Source organism: Scyliorhinus torazame, chromosome 2, assembly GCF_047496885.1.
Source record: "Scyliorhinus torazame isolate Kashiwa2021f chromosome 2, sScyTor2.1, whole genome shotgun sequence".
In the NCBI taxonomy this organism is placed as follows: domain Eukaryota; kingdom Metazoa; phylum Chordata; class Chondrichthyes; order Carcharhiniformes; family Scyliorhinidae; genus Scyliorhinus; species Scyliorhinus torazame.
The window spans coordinates 61,931,138-61,943,885 of record NC_092708.1 but is presented as its reverse complement, the minus strand read 5'-3'; the positions used below and the strand labels follow the sequence as shown (position 1 = coordinate 61,943,885).

The following is a 12,748-nucleotide window of genomic DNA, read 5'->3' as shown; positions in this document are numbered from 1 at the left end:
GAATCACAAATCCAGCTTGTTCTTACAGAACAAATTCAGTCCGTATGATCAACTGTGGGGGAAGATATCAATAACTTCTTTTACTAAGATCCATTCTGGATATTTAATAGTTTGCATAGTCCATAAAGTCTTTTGGTCAGTACTCCGATTTGAAGCTTGTGTACATACCAGTTTTGAATTCAAATTTGAAGTTCAATATGCAGGTTACATCTACATTATAGAAGGTCTTGGGTATTTTATAGATCTCAAGATTTTGCCCCCTCTCAATCTTTGTAACTAGCTGGAAGTGTATGCTTATTCTATCTTTGATGTGGAGATGCTGGCATTGGACTGGGGTGGGGCACAGTAAGAAGTCTTATAACACAAGGTAAAAGTCCAACAGGAATTATTTGGAATCACTAGCTTTCGGAGCATAGTTCCTTCATCAGGTGAGTCCACTCATTTAACACATGGATGTACAAATTAGACCGCTTGATCCTGCTTTGCCATCTGGCTGATCTGCTTGTGGCCTCTACTTTCCTTTCTACCCCATATACATTTTAACTCCCTTGTTGGTGAAGAATCTATCCAGCCCAACCTTTAAAAAATATCCAATGACCCTCCCTACACTACTCTAAGGGAAGGAGTATTCCACAGACTAACAACCTTTCGCGAGAAAAGAAAGTCTCCTCATCTCTGTCGAAATGGGAGACGCAGTATCACTGCAAACGCATTTTATCTATCGCTATCCCTTTGGAGCATCCTTGTGCCCCCTTCACAATTTACTAATTTTGTCCCACAGTGAGTGTTTTTGAATATTTTGGATTTACCCCCCAAAATTGCAGCTTTTGAACATCTGCAACGCCAGTCATTCAGCACACAAACCTGCTTCTGTGCAATTAGCGTGGGTTTCATCGCTAAAATCACCACAGTCGTTGTCTCCATCACAAATCCAGTGCTCAGGAACACATCGGCCATTGTTACATTTAAACTGAGCGTTGGTACAGGAAGGAGAACAGCCTAGCTCATCACTGCCATCCCCACAATCATCATCTGGAACAAATGTAACACAATTAAAAATAAGCTCACCCAAGTTTTCAATCGCAGCTCACAGATGGTTAATAAAAATGCTAAATGGCCATCAACACTGAATTCCAGGAAGAATAGCAGTTACAGGAAACGTGCAAATCTACAAATTTAGATAAAATGATCTTCTTTCTTGAAGACACATCTTGCTGAGACATCAGCTCCATTGGTGACAGCAATCATCCTGTACCTCATCCAACTGGTTATTTTTCATATGTATTCCTAGAGTGCAGGCTATTTCATGTCAAGACACCCCAGCCTACCCCAATCCTGTCCTCACTCGATATTTGGACACATGCAAACTAATTAGAAGTAATTCCCTTGTTGCAGGTGTTGAGGTTAAATCAATGAAATGCAATATGCCCTGGGCAAGATGGGCTAACACACAAAAAAGAGCTCAAACCTACCATTGTCTGGGCTATGTTTCAGCATCTTCCTTGGTAGTGTAAATCATTAAAATCATTGATACTAATTCCAAGCAAAACCAAAGTGAACTTGGCATCTTACAATAGCTATCATTTCATTTTTAAATGATCAACAATTTTTGCATCAAAAAGAATTACAGGGACTGTAGCTATCAGGGATGAAATTGAAGCATAAATCCCCTGAATCCTGCAATTCGATTACAATCTTGGGGCGGAATCAACTGCTCTCATTGGTGGTAAGCTTGGAGGATGGAAGGACATGAGCAACGACGTATTGGAACCCCACCACCTTCCCATCACCAACAGAATGGCCTCCTCCTATATTGTCTGATTCTACAAACGTGATCATGACACTTAAAATGCTTCCAACGTCTAAAAACATATTTTTCAAGTATAATTTCTGAGATGGTTTTAATTGCGTAATTGCATAGAATTTACAACATAGCAATAATTCAATTGTTCCATGTTCACAGTCTCTAATTTTAAAAATGTGCAGGCATCCCTGTAGTTTTCTATTTTTCAAGGAGAAAAGCCCCAGCCTACTGAATCTTTCCTAATGGTAACATCCTTTTAGTTTTAGTAACACCCTTTTCAATCTTGTTTGCACTTCCCACGTTGTTTCCATATCCTTTCTGTAGCATGGAGAGCAGTACTGCTCACAGTACTCCAAGTGTGGTCTAATCAAGGTTCGATATGAAGATGGCATTGCCTCCCTTCTTTTGTATTCTGCTCATAGTATGAAGCTCTAGCTTGCTTCCACATCTCAGAACACAGGAACAGGAGTAGGCTATTCAGTGCCCTCCTTGTTCTGCCATTCAATTAGTTCAGGGCTGATCTGTATCTTAAATCCGTTTACCCGCCTTTGATCCACATCTCTCGATACTTTTACCCAATAGAAATCTGTCGATCTCAGTCTTGAAAATTTCAATTGAACCAGCAGTCACACACATTGGGAACAGAGAACTCCAGATCACTACCACCCTGTGTATGAAAAAGTCCTTCCTTATTTCTCTCCTAAATGGCTTAACTCGCAATCTAAGATTATGTCCCATCACTATTGATTCCACCATCAGAGGAAATAGTTTCTCGGTATCTATCCCATCAGATCATTTTATCGTTTTAAACACCTCAATTAAATCAACCCATTATCTTCTAAATTCAAGAGAATACAAGTCAAAAGTATACAATCTGCATTCAGAACTTAACCCTTTGAGTCCTGGTACCTAATACATAATGAAATTTGTGGAAAATACATTTTAAAATATACTGTCACTATGTTAGAACCTTGAGGCCCTGGTCAGAAAGAAGGAGGACACAGTTGACATGCATAGGCAGCTGGGATCAAGTGGATCCCTTGAAGAGGATAGAGGTTGTCGGAGTTAAGAGGGAAATCAGGAGGGCAAAAAGGGGACATGAGATTGTCTTGGCAGATAAGGCAAAGGAGAATCCCAAGAGCTTCTACAAATGCAAAAGGGCAAAAGAATAACTAGGGAGCAGGTAGGGCCTCTTAAGGATCGACAAGGTGATCTATTTGCGGATTCACAAGAGATATATGAGATCCTAAATGAATATTTCTTATTGGTATTTACTGTTGAGAAAGTCATGGATGTTAGGGAACTTGGGGAAATAAATATCCTGGGTAACACAGTTGAAACCATCTGATATCTCCGATTTAGATTGGAGAATCAGGCGGCACCCAGTTGAAGGTAATTGCCATTGGACGTTTGAACTTCCTGGGCAATTTCCATGCTGTCCTTACATGGGGACCTCTGGCCTATCTTCTGGGATACCTCCTGGGTACGACCCTCTGGAGATCGTAAGTCATGAGCAGCCATTTCAAAGTATAATATAATTATGAATAGGTTGCTAGATCTGTGATTGTATGAAATCTGTTCTATCTCTCGTTGGAAGATAAATCAAGAAAACACTACCGTTAAACAAAAATACCCATCTGACAAAAATGAACGCAGGACTTCACACTTCACTTCAAAATCATTGTGGAAAAAAAAAAGATGGCGCATAAAAGACCATTGGAGAATCAGCAGTTATACTTTCAATTGATATAGTTCTATTACCTGAATCGCAACGCCACTTAACGGTGATGCACCTCCCGTTATTACAGGTGAACTGGGTGAGAGGAGTGCAGGTAGGAAATGCTGTTTGAGAGAAATAAATACAAATTATAATAACAACTTCATATGCCCTAAAAATAACTGCCATATTTCAAATGTAACAGTCTAAAACCAAAACAGTTATCCCTCTCGGAATAACTTATTGACCAAGATTTTCTGCTCCCATTTACGCTGGGTGGATTCAGCGATGGGAGTGGAAAATCTCGCGAGATGTACAAATCATGATTTTTCCCTCTCTCTGCCAGTGATTAACGGGTTTTTTGAAGTTCAACATTTGGAACATCCTTTCCATATATTGGAATATCATTATCAGGCCTGAATCATCGCCCCAGTCAGAAAGACCATTCACGTCGGTGGGAGGGCAGAACAGCGTGAAACCCAACAGGTTTCCCAAGGCATGCACCTGATGAGCAGACCTACCAGAGGAGCTTGTGTGAGTGCATCGCTTTGGGGGGGAGAGGGCATGTCCGGACACGACCCGGATAGTGCCGAGAGGGGTTGTACGGGGCGGGAGGGGGGGGGGGGGGGGGGGCTGGGAATTCCTGGTGAACATTTGTTCACTGGACAATCTTTAAAAATGGCAGCCCGATCTTTAAAAAATCTATGCTTTTGCCCAGTGGACTCAATCAGAGCCCACTCTGCCAGTATAACCTCATGGAACCCGCCCCTTGCCATTTTCTTTACTATGCACCAAATGATATGGCGGTAAAAGTCACCATTGGTGTTGATGGCTTCAAAGTCACCTTTCTTTGCTGATATTTGGGAAAATCCCATCCATTTGTTTTGGCTTCTTACACAATTTCTTCCTTGTCATTTTTTTGGCAACAGTTGGTTTGTTTACAATATCACAAGCTGAGCTGACATCTAAAGTATATAAGAACAATTTATACTTATATAGTTCCTTCAACATAACAGGCAGGAGCATTATCAAACTAAACTTGACAACACGCCAAAGGGACACTGGGGTAGATACCCTAAAACTTGGTCAAAGAGCTAAGGTTCTAAGGGATGCCTTAATGAAGAGAAAAAAAAGTAGAGAGATTTAGGGAGGGAATTCCAGAGCTTAGACCCCAGAAGGTGGTGGAACACAGAGGTACCAACGACATAGGTATGAAAAGGGATAGGGATGTAAGGCAGGAATTCAGGGAGCTAGGGTGGAAATTTAGATCTAGGACAAACAGAGTTATTATCTCGGTGTTGTTACCCGTGCCACGTGCTAGTGAGACGAGGAATAGGGAGAGAGAGGAGTTGAACACGTGGCTACAGGGATGGTGCAGGAGGGAGGGTTTCAGATTTCTGGATAATTGGGGCTCATTCTGGGGTCGGTGGGACCTCTACGAACGGGATGGTCTACATCTGGACCAGAGGGGTACCAATATCCTGGGGGGGGGGGGGGGGGGGGGGGAATTTGCTAATGCTCTTCGGGAGGGTTTAAACTAGCTCAGCAGGGGATTGGGAACCTAAATTGTAGCTCCAGTATACAGGAGGATGAGAGTAATGAGGTCATGAGTAAGGTTTCAAAGTTGCAGGAATGTACCGGCAGGTAGGAAGGTGGTTTAAAGTGTGTCTTCTTCAATGCCAGGAGCATCCGGAATAAGGTAGGTGAACTTGCAGCATGGATTGGTACCTGGGACTTCGATGTTGTGGCCATTTCGGAGACATGGATAGAGCAGGGACAGGAATGGTTGTTGCAGGTGCCAGGGTTTAGATATTTCAGAAGACTTTTCGTTCGTGCAGTCCCCGTTGTTTTGTAGGCAAGCATGTCATTAATAGATTGGAAATAGCTGAGGCCATACACTGATTGTTGAGGTCACTGCTCGTTACAGCCTTCCAACCTGAAAAGTCCACTTTATTCCTGGTTATGTTTTCCATCCATTAATCCATTCTGTATCCATGCTAATATGTTAGCCAATCCCACTGGTCTTACTTTTGTGTATTAACCTCTTGTGTGGCACCTCATCACTGTTTTTTTGAAAATCCAAATACATTGGTCGGGATTCTCTGAAAACGTGGCTAAGTGTCGATGCTGACGTAAACACCAGAGTGTTTCACACCAGTGTCAACGGGCCTCTTTGCCCAGCGATTCTGTTGCCCACAGAGGGCCAGCACGGCGCTGGAGTGTTCTGCGCTGCTCCAGCTGCTGTACACGGCCCTGCACTGCTGGCCGCGGGTCTGCGCATGCGCGTGGCGGCCACGCAACATGGCGGAGCCACACAGTGGGCTGGCGCAGAAGAAGGTAGGTCCCCTCGGATCGCACGCGCCCGCCGATCGACCAGCAGCGTGTCGATTGCGCGTGCACGGCTGGCGGCGATTCTCCGGTCGCCAGTGAATCGCATGCTGGTGTTGGACCGGCACTGTGGGCCGTCTTGGCATCAACGCCGATTCTCCGAGCCAGCGCGGGCTCGGAGAATCCCAGCCACTATTTCCACCGATTGTATTTGTCATCATACGGGTCACAATTTTAAATCTGGCCTCTCCTTCATAAATTCATAATGACTTTGCTTAATTGTATTTTGATTTTTTTTAAGAGGTCACATGATGAATAATAGATTCTAACATTTCATCTATTACTGATCTTTGGTTAATTGGTCAATAGTTCCCTATTTTCTCACTTTCCCTCGTACTGAAACAGCAGGGTAATATTTGCTACTTTTTAAACCTTGGGAAGTGTTCTAGAATCAGAGAAATTCCAGAAGGCGAAAAACCAATACATCAACTGGGCCATATTCCCCCCCCCCCCCCCCCCCCACCCCCTACCCCTTCCCACTGTGGCATGTTTTACGGTGGCGGAGGCGGTTCGTCAATGGTTGCCGGTGAGATTTTCTGTTCCCACCAATGTCTACAGTGCTTTGCATGGTTCACCCATTCTGCCGGCGGGGAACATGCCATAGTGGGTCTCCTTGGGCAGGGCCAGAAGATCCCATTGGCGGGTAGAGTCAGAAAACCCCACCCACTATCTCTTCCGCTACCTCTTTTAACCCCTCCAATGCAGGTCGTCAGGTCCGAGGAATTTGTCACCACTTACCCCTGTTAATTTCTCCAATTTCTTCAATTATACTGATTACTTACGTTCCTCCTTCTCGCCATGAGGGTAGATAAAAAAAGTAATTGTTAATGCTACTGTCATTTCCTTAGTCCCATTATCATTTCACCTGTCTCTGCTTCCAATTGACTCATGTTTACTTTCACCAATCTCTTCCTATTTACACACCCGTAAAAACATTGACAATCTGTTTTTGTCTCTCAGTAGTCAATTCTCATTCTCTTTGTCCATTATATGCCAAAATGCCCTTCTGAATCAATTCTCAAATAGCTTGGCAATTGGCCGTCCTTTTGAATCATGGACCCCACATTGTGGTATATGGGTGTTGGCATTGGTAGCCAGTTCACAATGTTCAATTCTCCTGTCATAACTAAAGGTATGAGCAAACTGCACAATGTTAATTATCATAGAATTTACAGTGCAGAAGGAGGCCATTCGGCCCATTGAGTCTACACTGGCTCTTGGAAGGAGCACCCTACCCAAGGTCAACACCTCCAACCTATCCCCATAACCCAGTAACCCCACCTAACACTAAGGGCAATTTTGGACACGAAGGGAAATTTATCATGGCCAATCCACCTAACCTGCACATCTTTGGACTGTGGGAGGAAATCGGAGCACCCGGAGGAAACCCACGCAGACACGGGGAGAACGGGCAGACTCCGCACAGACCGTGACCCAAACCGGAATCGAACCTGGGACCCTGGAGCTGTGAAGCAATTGTGCTATCCACAATGCTTCCGTGCTGCCCTCAATTATGTTATGTTAACACATAGCATTCTGAAGCCATGTTTTCACACTCTGTACAGTGTGAATATTTCGTTATTCCTGTCCTTCTGTATTCATCTTGCTTTAATAATTCAGTCATCAGACAGACTGGAATGATATTAAAGCAAAATATTGTGGATGCTTATTAATATGCCACATGCTAGAATAAAGTGAGTGCTGGATCATTTCAGGCGGTCTGGCAGAATCTGAGGAGAGAGATGCAAAGTTAGCAGGAGGGACTTTCTGGCCCTTCCCGCCAGGAGGATCTTCCAATCCCACCAAAATTGACCCCCCCCCACCATACCCATATCCCTGATGGTGGGCCCAGCGACCCACACAAATAGCTGTTGACCTTGGTGGGATTGGAAAATGAAAAATGTCTTGTCAACTCCAGTGTGGGAAAACCTGCTGCAAGGGGGCCAGATAATCCTGGCCATCATTCTGAGTCCAATATGACTCTTTCGGAATTGAAGTGATGAGTTTTATGCTGTTGAAAAGGAGGGAGGATCAGCTGGAGCAAAAGAGAAGGTCTGGGAGAGGTTAAAGGGCAGGGAGCTTCAATACCAAATGTGTCTTGGAACAAAAGGTGAAGGGAGAGATAATGGCAGTAGCAAAGAAACAAAGTATTGGTTCCCAAGTCCGTGTTAGCAGCAGAATAAAGGTCAGCTCGATCTGAAAACAAAAATATGAGAACAAGATGTAGACCAGCACTTGAGGGAAGAACATTCAAAATGGAGGGAAGAGTTCATTGGCTGAAGTTGTGGAACTCAATAGCCTAGAAGGAGGTAAAACGCCTGATCAAAAGATGAGGTGCTGGTCCTCCAGTTTGCATTGGGCTTCACTGGAACAATTTAGCAAGTTAAGGACAGAATTGAGGGCAAGACGATGAATTGAAATGGCAAGCGAGCAGAAGGTTGGGTTAAGGTTAGGGATCATATTTGCGGACTGAGCAAAGGGCAAAGGTGTTCCGCAAAGCAGCCTACATTTGGTCTTCCCAATATAGAGGAGACAGCGGGGTGATTCTCCGGCCACATTGCGCCTGGCATAAATCCCGCTATGCCAGGAGAAAGGCGGGAGAGACCCAAAAGGCTTTATTGGACTAGATGTTTCCCCCAGCAGCACAGGTACAGAATGCGGCTGCTAGGGAGACACAGACTCTTATACTCAGCCTCATTGGGCGGAACCAGCAGGCAGGCTTCACCAATGATGTTCATGCCTCAGGTACCTCCCATACCAATGGTCTTACAGCCTCAACCTAGGTACCGTAATACCCCTAATACAGACTACCACATTCACCCCCTGTTAAAAAAAGAGTCCGGCGGGGGTGGTGGTCTCGCGTCATACAGTGGTACAGTGTTTTGCCTTATTACATTACACAACTATTTACAGTATTCATTTTACATATCCATGTCAGAATGAAGCAATTAGTCGATCGGGGGCCCTGGTCGTTCTCTGTGATCGTCGCAGTTTCGGCGGTGATGCAGGCACCGACTCCGGCATCCGTAACTCCGGGAGCGTGACTTTGGCTTCTTCGGTAGCTTCATCACCCCTGGATGGGACCAGTGGAACAACCGATCCACCTGGAAATGGGGCAGCCGTGAGGTGCGCCGGTGGGAGGGAGGGTGGGAGTGGCGTGGGTGGGGATCCAGCGGGCACCAGGTCCCGCAGGGACACCGTATCCTGCCAGCCGTTGAGGTACGCTATGTAGGCGTACTGAGGGTTAGCGTGACCAATGGGTCCGACTTGTGCGCCCACACGTGTTTTCGGAGCAGAATGGATGGGTCCAGGAGCTGCCAGCCATGTTGGGAGCGAGGTCCCGGAGGAGGACTTCCTAGGGAAGACAAGGAGACGTTCATGAGGTGTTTCGTTTGTCGTGGTACACAGCAGTGATCTGATGGAGTGGAGTGCATCGGGGAGGACCTCCTGCCAGCGGGAGACTGTGAGACTCCTGGACCATAGGGCCAGTAGGACGGTCTTCCAGACCGTTCCGTTCTCGCTCTCTACTTGTCCGTTTCCCCGGGGGTTATAACTGGTCGTCCTGCTCAAGGCGATGCCCTTGCTGAGCAGGAATTGACGCAGTTCGTCGCTCATGATGGAGGACACCCTATCGCTGTGTATGTAGGCGGGGAAACCAAACAGGGTAAAGTTATTGTGGAGTGCTTTTATGACGGTGGCTGCGGTCATGTCGGGGCAGGGGATGGCGAATGGAAACCAGGGGTATTCGTCAATCACGTTCAGGAAGTACGTGTTGCGGTCGGTGGAGGGGAGGGGCCCTTTGAAGTCCATACTGAGGCGGTCAAAGGGATGGGAAAACTTTATCAGGTGCGCTTTCTCTGGCCTGTAGAAGTGCGGCTTGCACTCTGCACAGATTTGGCAGTTCCTGGTGGCAGTCCTGACCTCCTCGAGGGAGTAGGGCAGGTTGCGGGCCTTGATAAAATGGAAGAATCGAGTGACCCCCCCCCGGGTGGCAGAGGTCCTCATGGAGAGCCCGAAGTCGGTCCACTTGTGCGTTGGCATATGTGCCGCGGGAAAGGGCATCAGGAGGCTCGTTTAGCTTCCCGGGACGATACAGGATCTCATAGCTGTAGGTGGAGAGCTCGATCCTCCACCGTAAGAGCTTATCGTTCTTTATCTTGCCCCACTGTGCATTATCGAACATGAAAGCTACCAACCGTGGATCAGTGAGGAGCGTGAATCTCCTGCCGGCCAGGTAATGCCTCCAGTGCCGCACAGCTTCTACCTGGGCCTCCTTTTCCACGGAGGAATGATGGATTTCTGAAGCATGGAGGGTGCGTGAAAAGAAGGCCACGGGTCTGCATGTAAAGGTGAAACAACGCGGCCCCAAAGCACCTCTGCCTAGCTTACTCCTAGTAAATGTCCAATCTCTGGAAAACAAGCCAGACGAACTTAAAGCCAGACTCACTTTTCAAAGAGAACTAAGGGACTGCTGTGTGCTCTGTTTCACGGAGACATGGCTCACTCCTGCTTCATCGGACTGTGCCCTACAACCAGAGGGCTTCTCAATTCACCGAATGGACCATACAGTGACCTCAGGCAAGGCTATGAGAGTTGGGGTCTACCTCCTAATCAACTCCTCCTGGTGCCTAGATGTAGCAAAACTGGCAAGTTTCTGCTCCCCGGACCTAGAATACCTGATGTTAAAATGCCGCCACTACTACCTTTCATGGGAGTTCAGCTCCGTTATCCTGGTGGCTGTTTATATCCCACCCCATGTGAACGTGAAAATCGCACTGGACAAAATATACACAACCACAAACAGCCACGAAACATCCCGAGGCCTTATTCATCGTGGCCGGGGACTTCAATCAGGCCAAGCTCAAGAGTGAACTGCCAAGTTACCACCAACACGTCACCTGTTCCATCAAAGGTCCAAACATCCTGGACCACTGCTACACAAATTTCAAACATGCCTAAAGCTCTATCGCCCGCCTACACTTTGGCAAATCTGACCACACGACTTGCTCCTGCTCCCGGCTTATAAGCAAAATCTGAAGAGGAAAATCCGTCAAAGAAAGTCGTGTAAAGTTGGTCTGAGGAATCGGATGATCTCCTACCGGACAGCTTAGAGTCAGTGGACTGGTCAGTATTTAAAAACTCTCCGACCAACCTGAACGAGTACGCTACTACAGTAACTGACTTCATTAGTAAGTAGAAGACTGTGTGTCAAAGAAGTAAATTCCCAACCGGAAACCCGGGATGAACAGGGATATCCATTGCTTGCTGAAGTCCAGATCTGAAGCGTTCAAGTCAGGTGACCCTGACTTATACAAGAAAGCCAGATATGATCTAAGGAGATCCATAAAAGATGCCAAAAGACAGTACCGGACCAAGTTCGAGTCCCAAGCTAGCCACACGGATCCCCACCAACTATGGCAAGGTCTGCAAGACATAACGGGCTACAAGATGAAGGCATGTAAAATCGGCAGTTCCAACGCACCCCTCCCTGATGAGCTCAACGCATTCTATGCCCGCTGTGAGCAAGAGGTCAGCGAAAGCACACCCTCCACCCCAGAAGCCGCGGTGAATTTGTATCGGAGGTAACCATTGCAGATGTCAGAGCAGCCTTCTCGAAGGTCAAACCACGGAAAGCCACTGGTCTGGATGGGATAACCGGACAGGCACTCAGGTTTTGCGCGGATCAGCTGGTGGGGGTATTCGCAGACATCTTCAACCTCTCTTTACAACAATCTGAGGTCCCTATCTGCTTCAAGAAGACAATCATCATCCCAGTACCAAAGAAAATTCAAGCAGCGTGCCTCAATGACTATTGTCCAGTGGCTCGGACATCCATCATTATGAAGTGCTTCGAAAGGTTAGTCATGGCACGAATCAACTCCAGCCTCCTGGATTACCTTGATCCACTACAGTTCGCCTACACCTGCAACAGGTCCACAGCAGATGCCATCTCTATGGCCCTGCACTCTACCCTGGAACACCTAGATAACAAAGACACCGATCTCAGACTCCTATTTATTGACTGCAGCTCAGCTTTCAATACCATTATTCCTACGAAACTCATCTCTAAACTCCGTGGCCTGGGCCTCGGCTCCTCCCTCAGTGACTGGATCCTGAACTTCCTAACCCACAGGCCATACATAGTAAGGAGAGGCAACAACACCTACTCCACGATCATCCTCAACACCGGTGCCCCACAAGGCTGTGTCCTCAGCCCCCTGCAATACTCCTTAGACACTTATGACAGTGTGGCCAAATTCTCCTCCAACTCGATTTTCAAATTCGTTCATGGCACCACCATAGTGGGCCGGCTCTCAAACAATGATGAGACAGAGTACAGGAATGAGATAGAGAATCTGGTGAACTAGTGCAACGATAATAGCCTCTCCCTCAATGTCAACAAGCATTGTGGAGAACATGTCCCTATCTACATCAATGGGAACAAAGTAGAAAAGGTTGAGAGCTTCAAGCTTTTAGGTGTCCAGATCACCAACAACCTGTCCTGGTCCCCCCATGCTGACACTATAGTTAAGAAAGCCCAACAATGACACTACTTTCTCAGAAGACAAAGGAAATTTGGCGTGTCAGCTACGACTCTCACCAACTTTTACAGATGCACCATTGAAAGCATTCTTTATGGTTGTATCACAGCTTGGTATGGATCCTGCTCTTCCCAAGACCGCAGGAAACTACAAAAGGTTGTGAATGTAGCCCAATCCATCACACAAACCAGCCTCCAATCCATTGACTCTGTCTACAATTCCCGTTGCCTTGGAAAGGCAGCCAGCATAATTAAGGACCCCACACACCCTGGACACTCTTCCACCTTCCTCCGTCAG

The 12,748-nt window shown here is 46.5% G+C and overlaps 1 protein-coding gene across 1 annotated transcript in view; it reads right to left on the bottom strand.

Annotated features, from left to right (window-relative positions):
- LOC140406652 (low-density lipoprotein receptor-related protein 1-like) overlaps positions 1–12,748 on the bottom strand; it is a 1,475,832-nt gene that overhangs the window by 1,083,943 nt on the left and 379,141 nt on the right. The window contains exons 13-14 of the mRNA XM_072494659.1: positions 3,566–3,646; positions 865–1,032 (exon numbers count right to left, since the gene is read on the bottom strand). Coding sequence (XP_072350760.1) covers positions 865–1,032; positions 3,566–3,646 — 249 coding nt within the window. The remainder of the gene's footprint in view (positions 1–864; positions 1,033–3,565; positions 3,647–12,748) is intronic.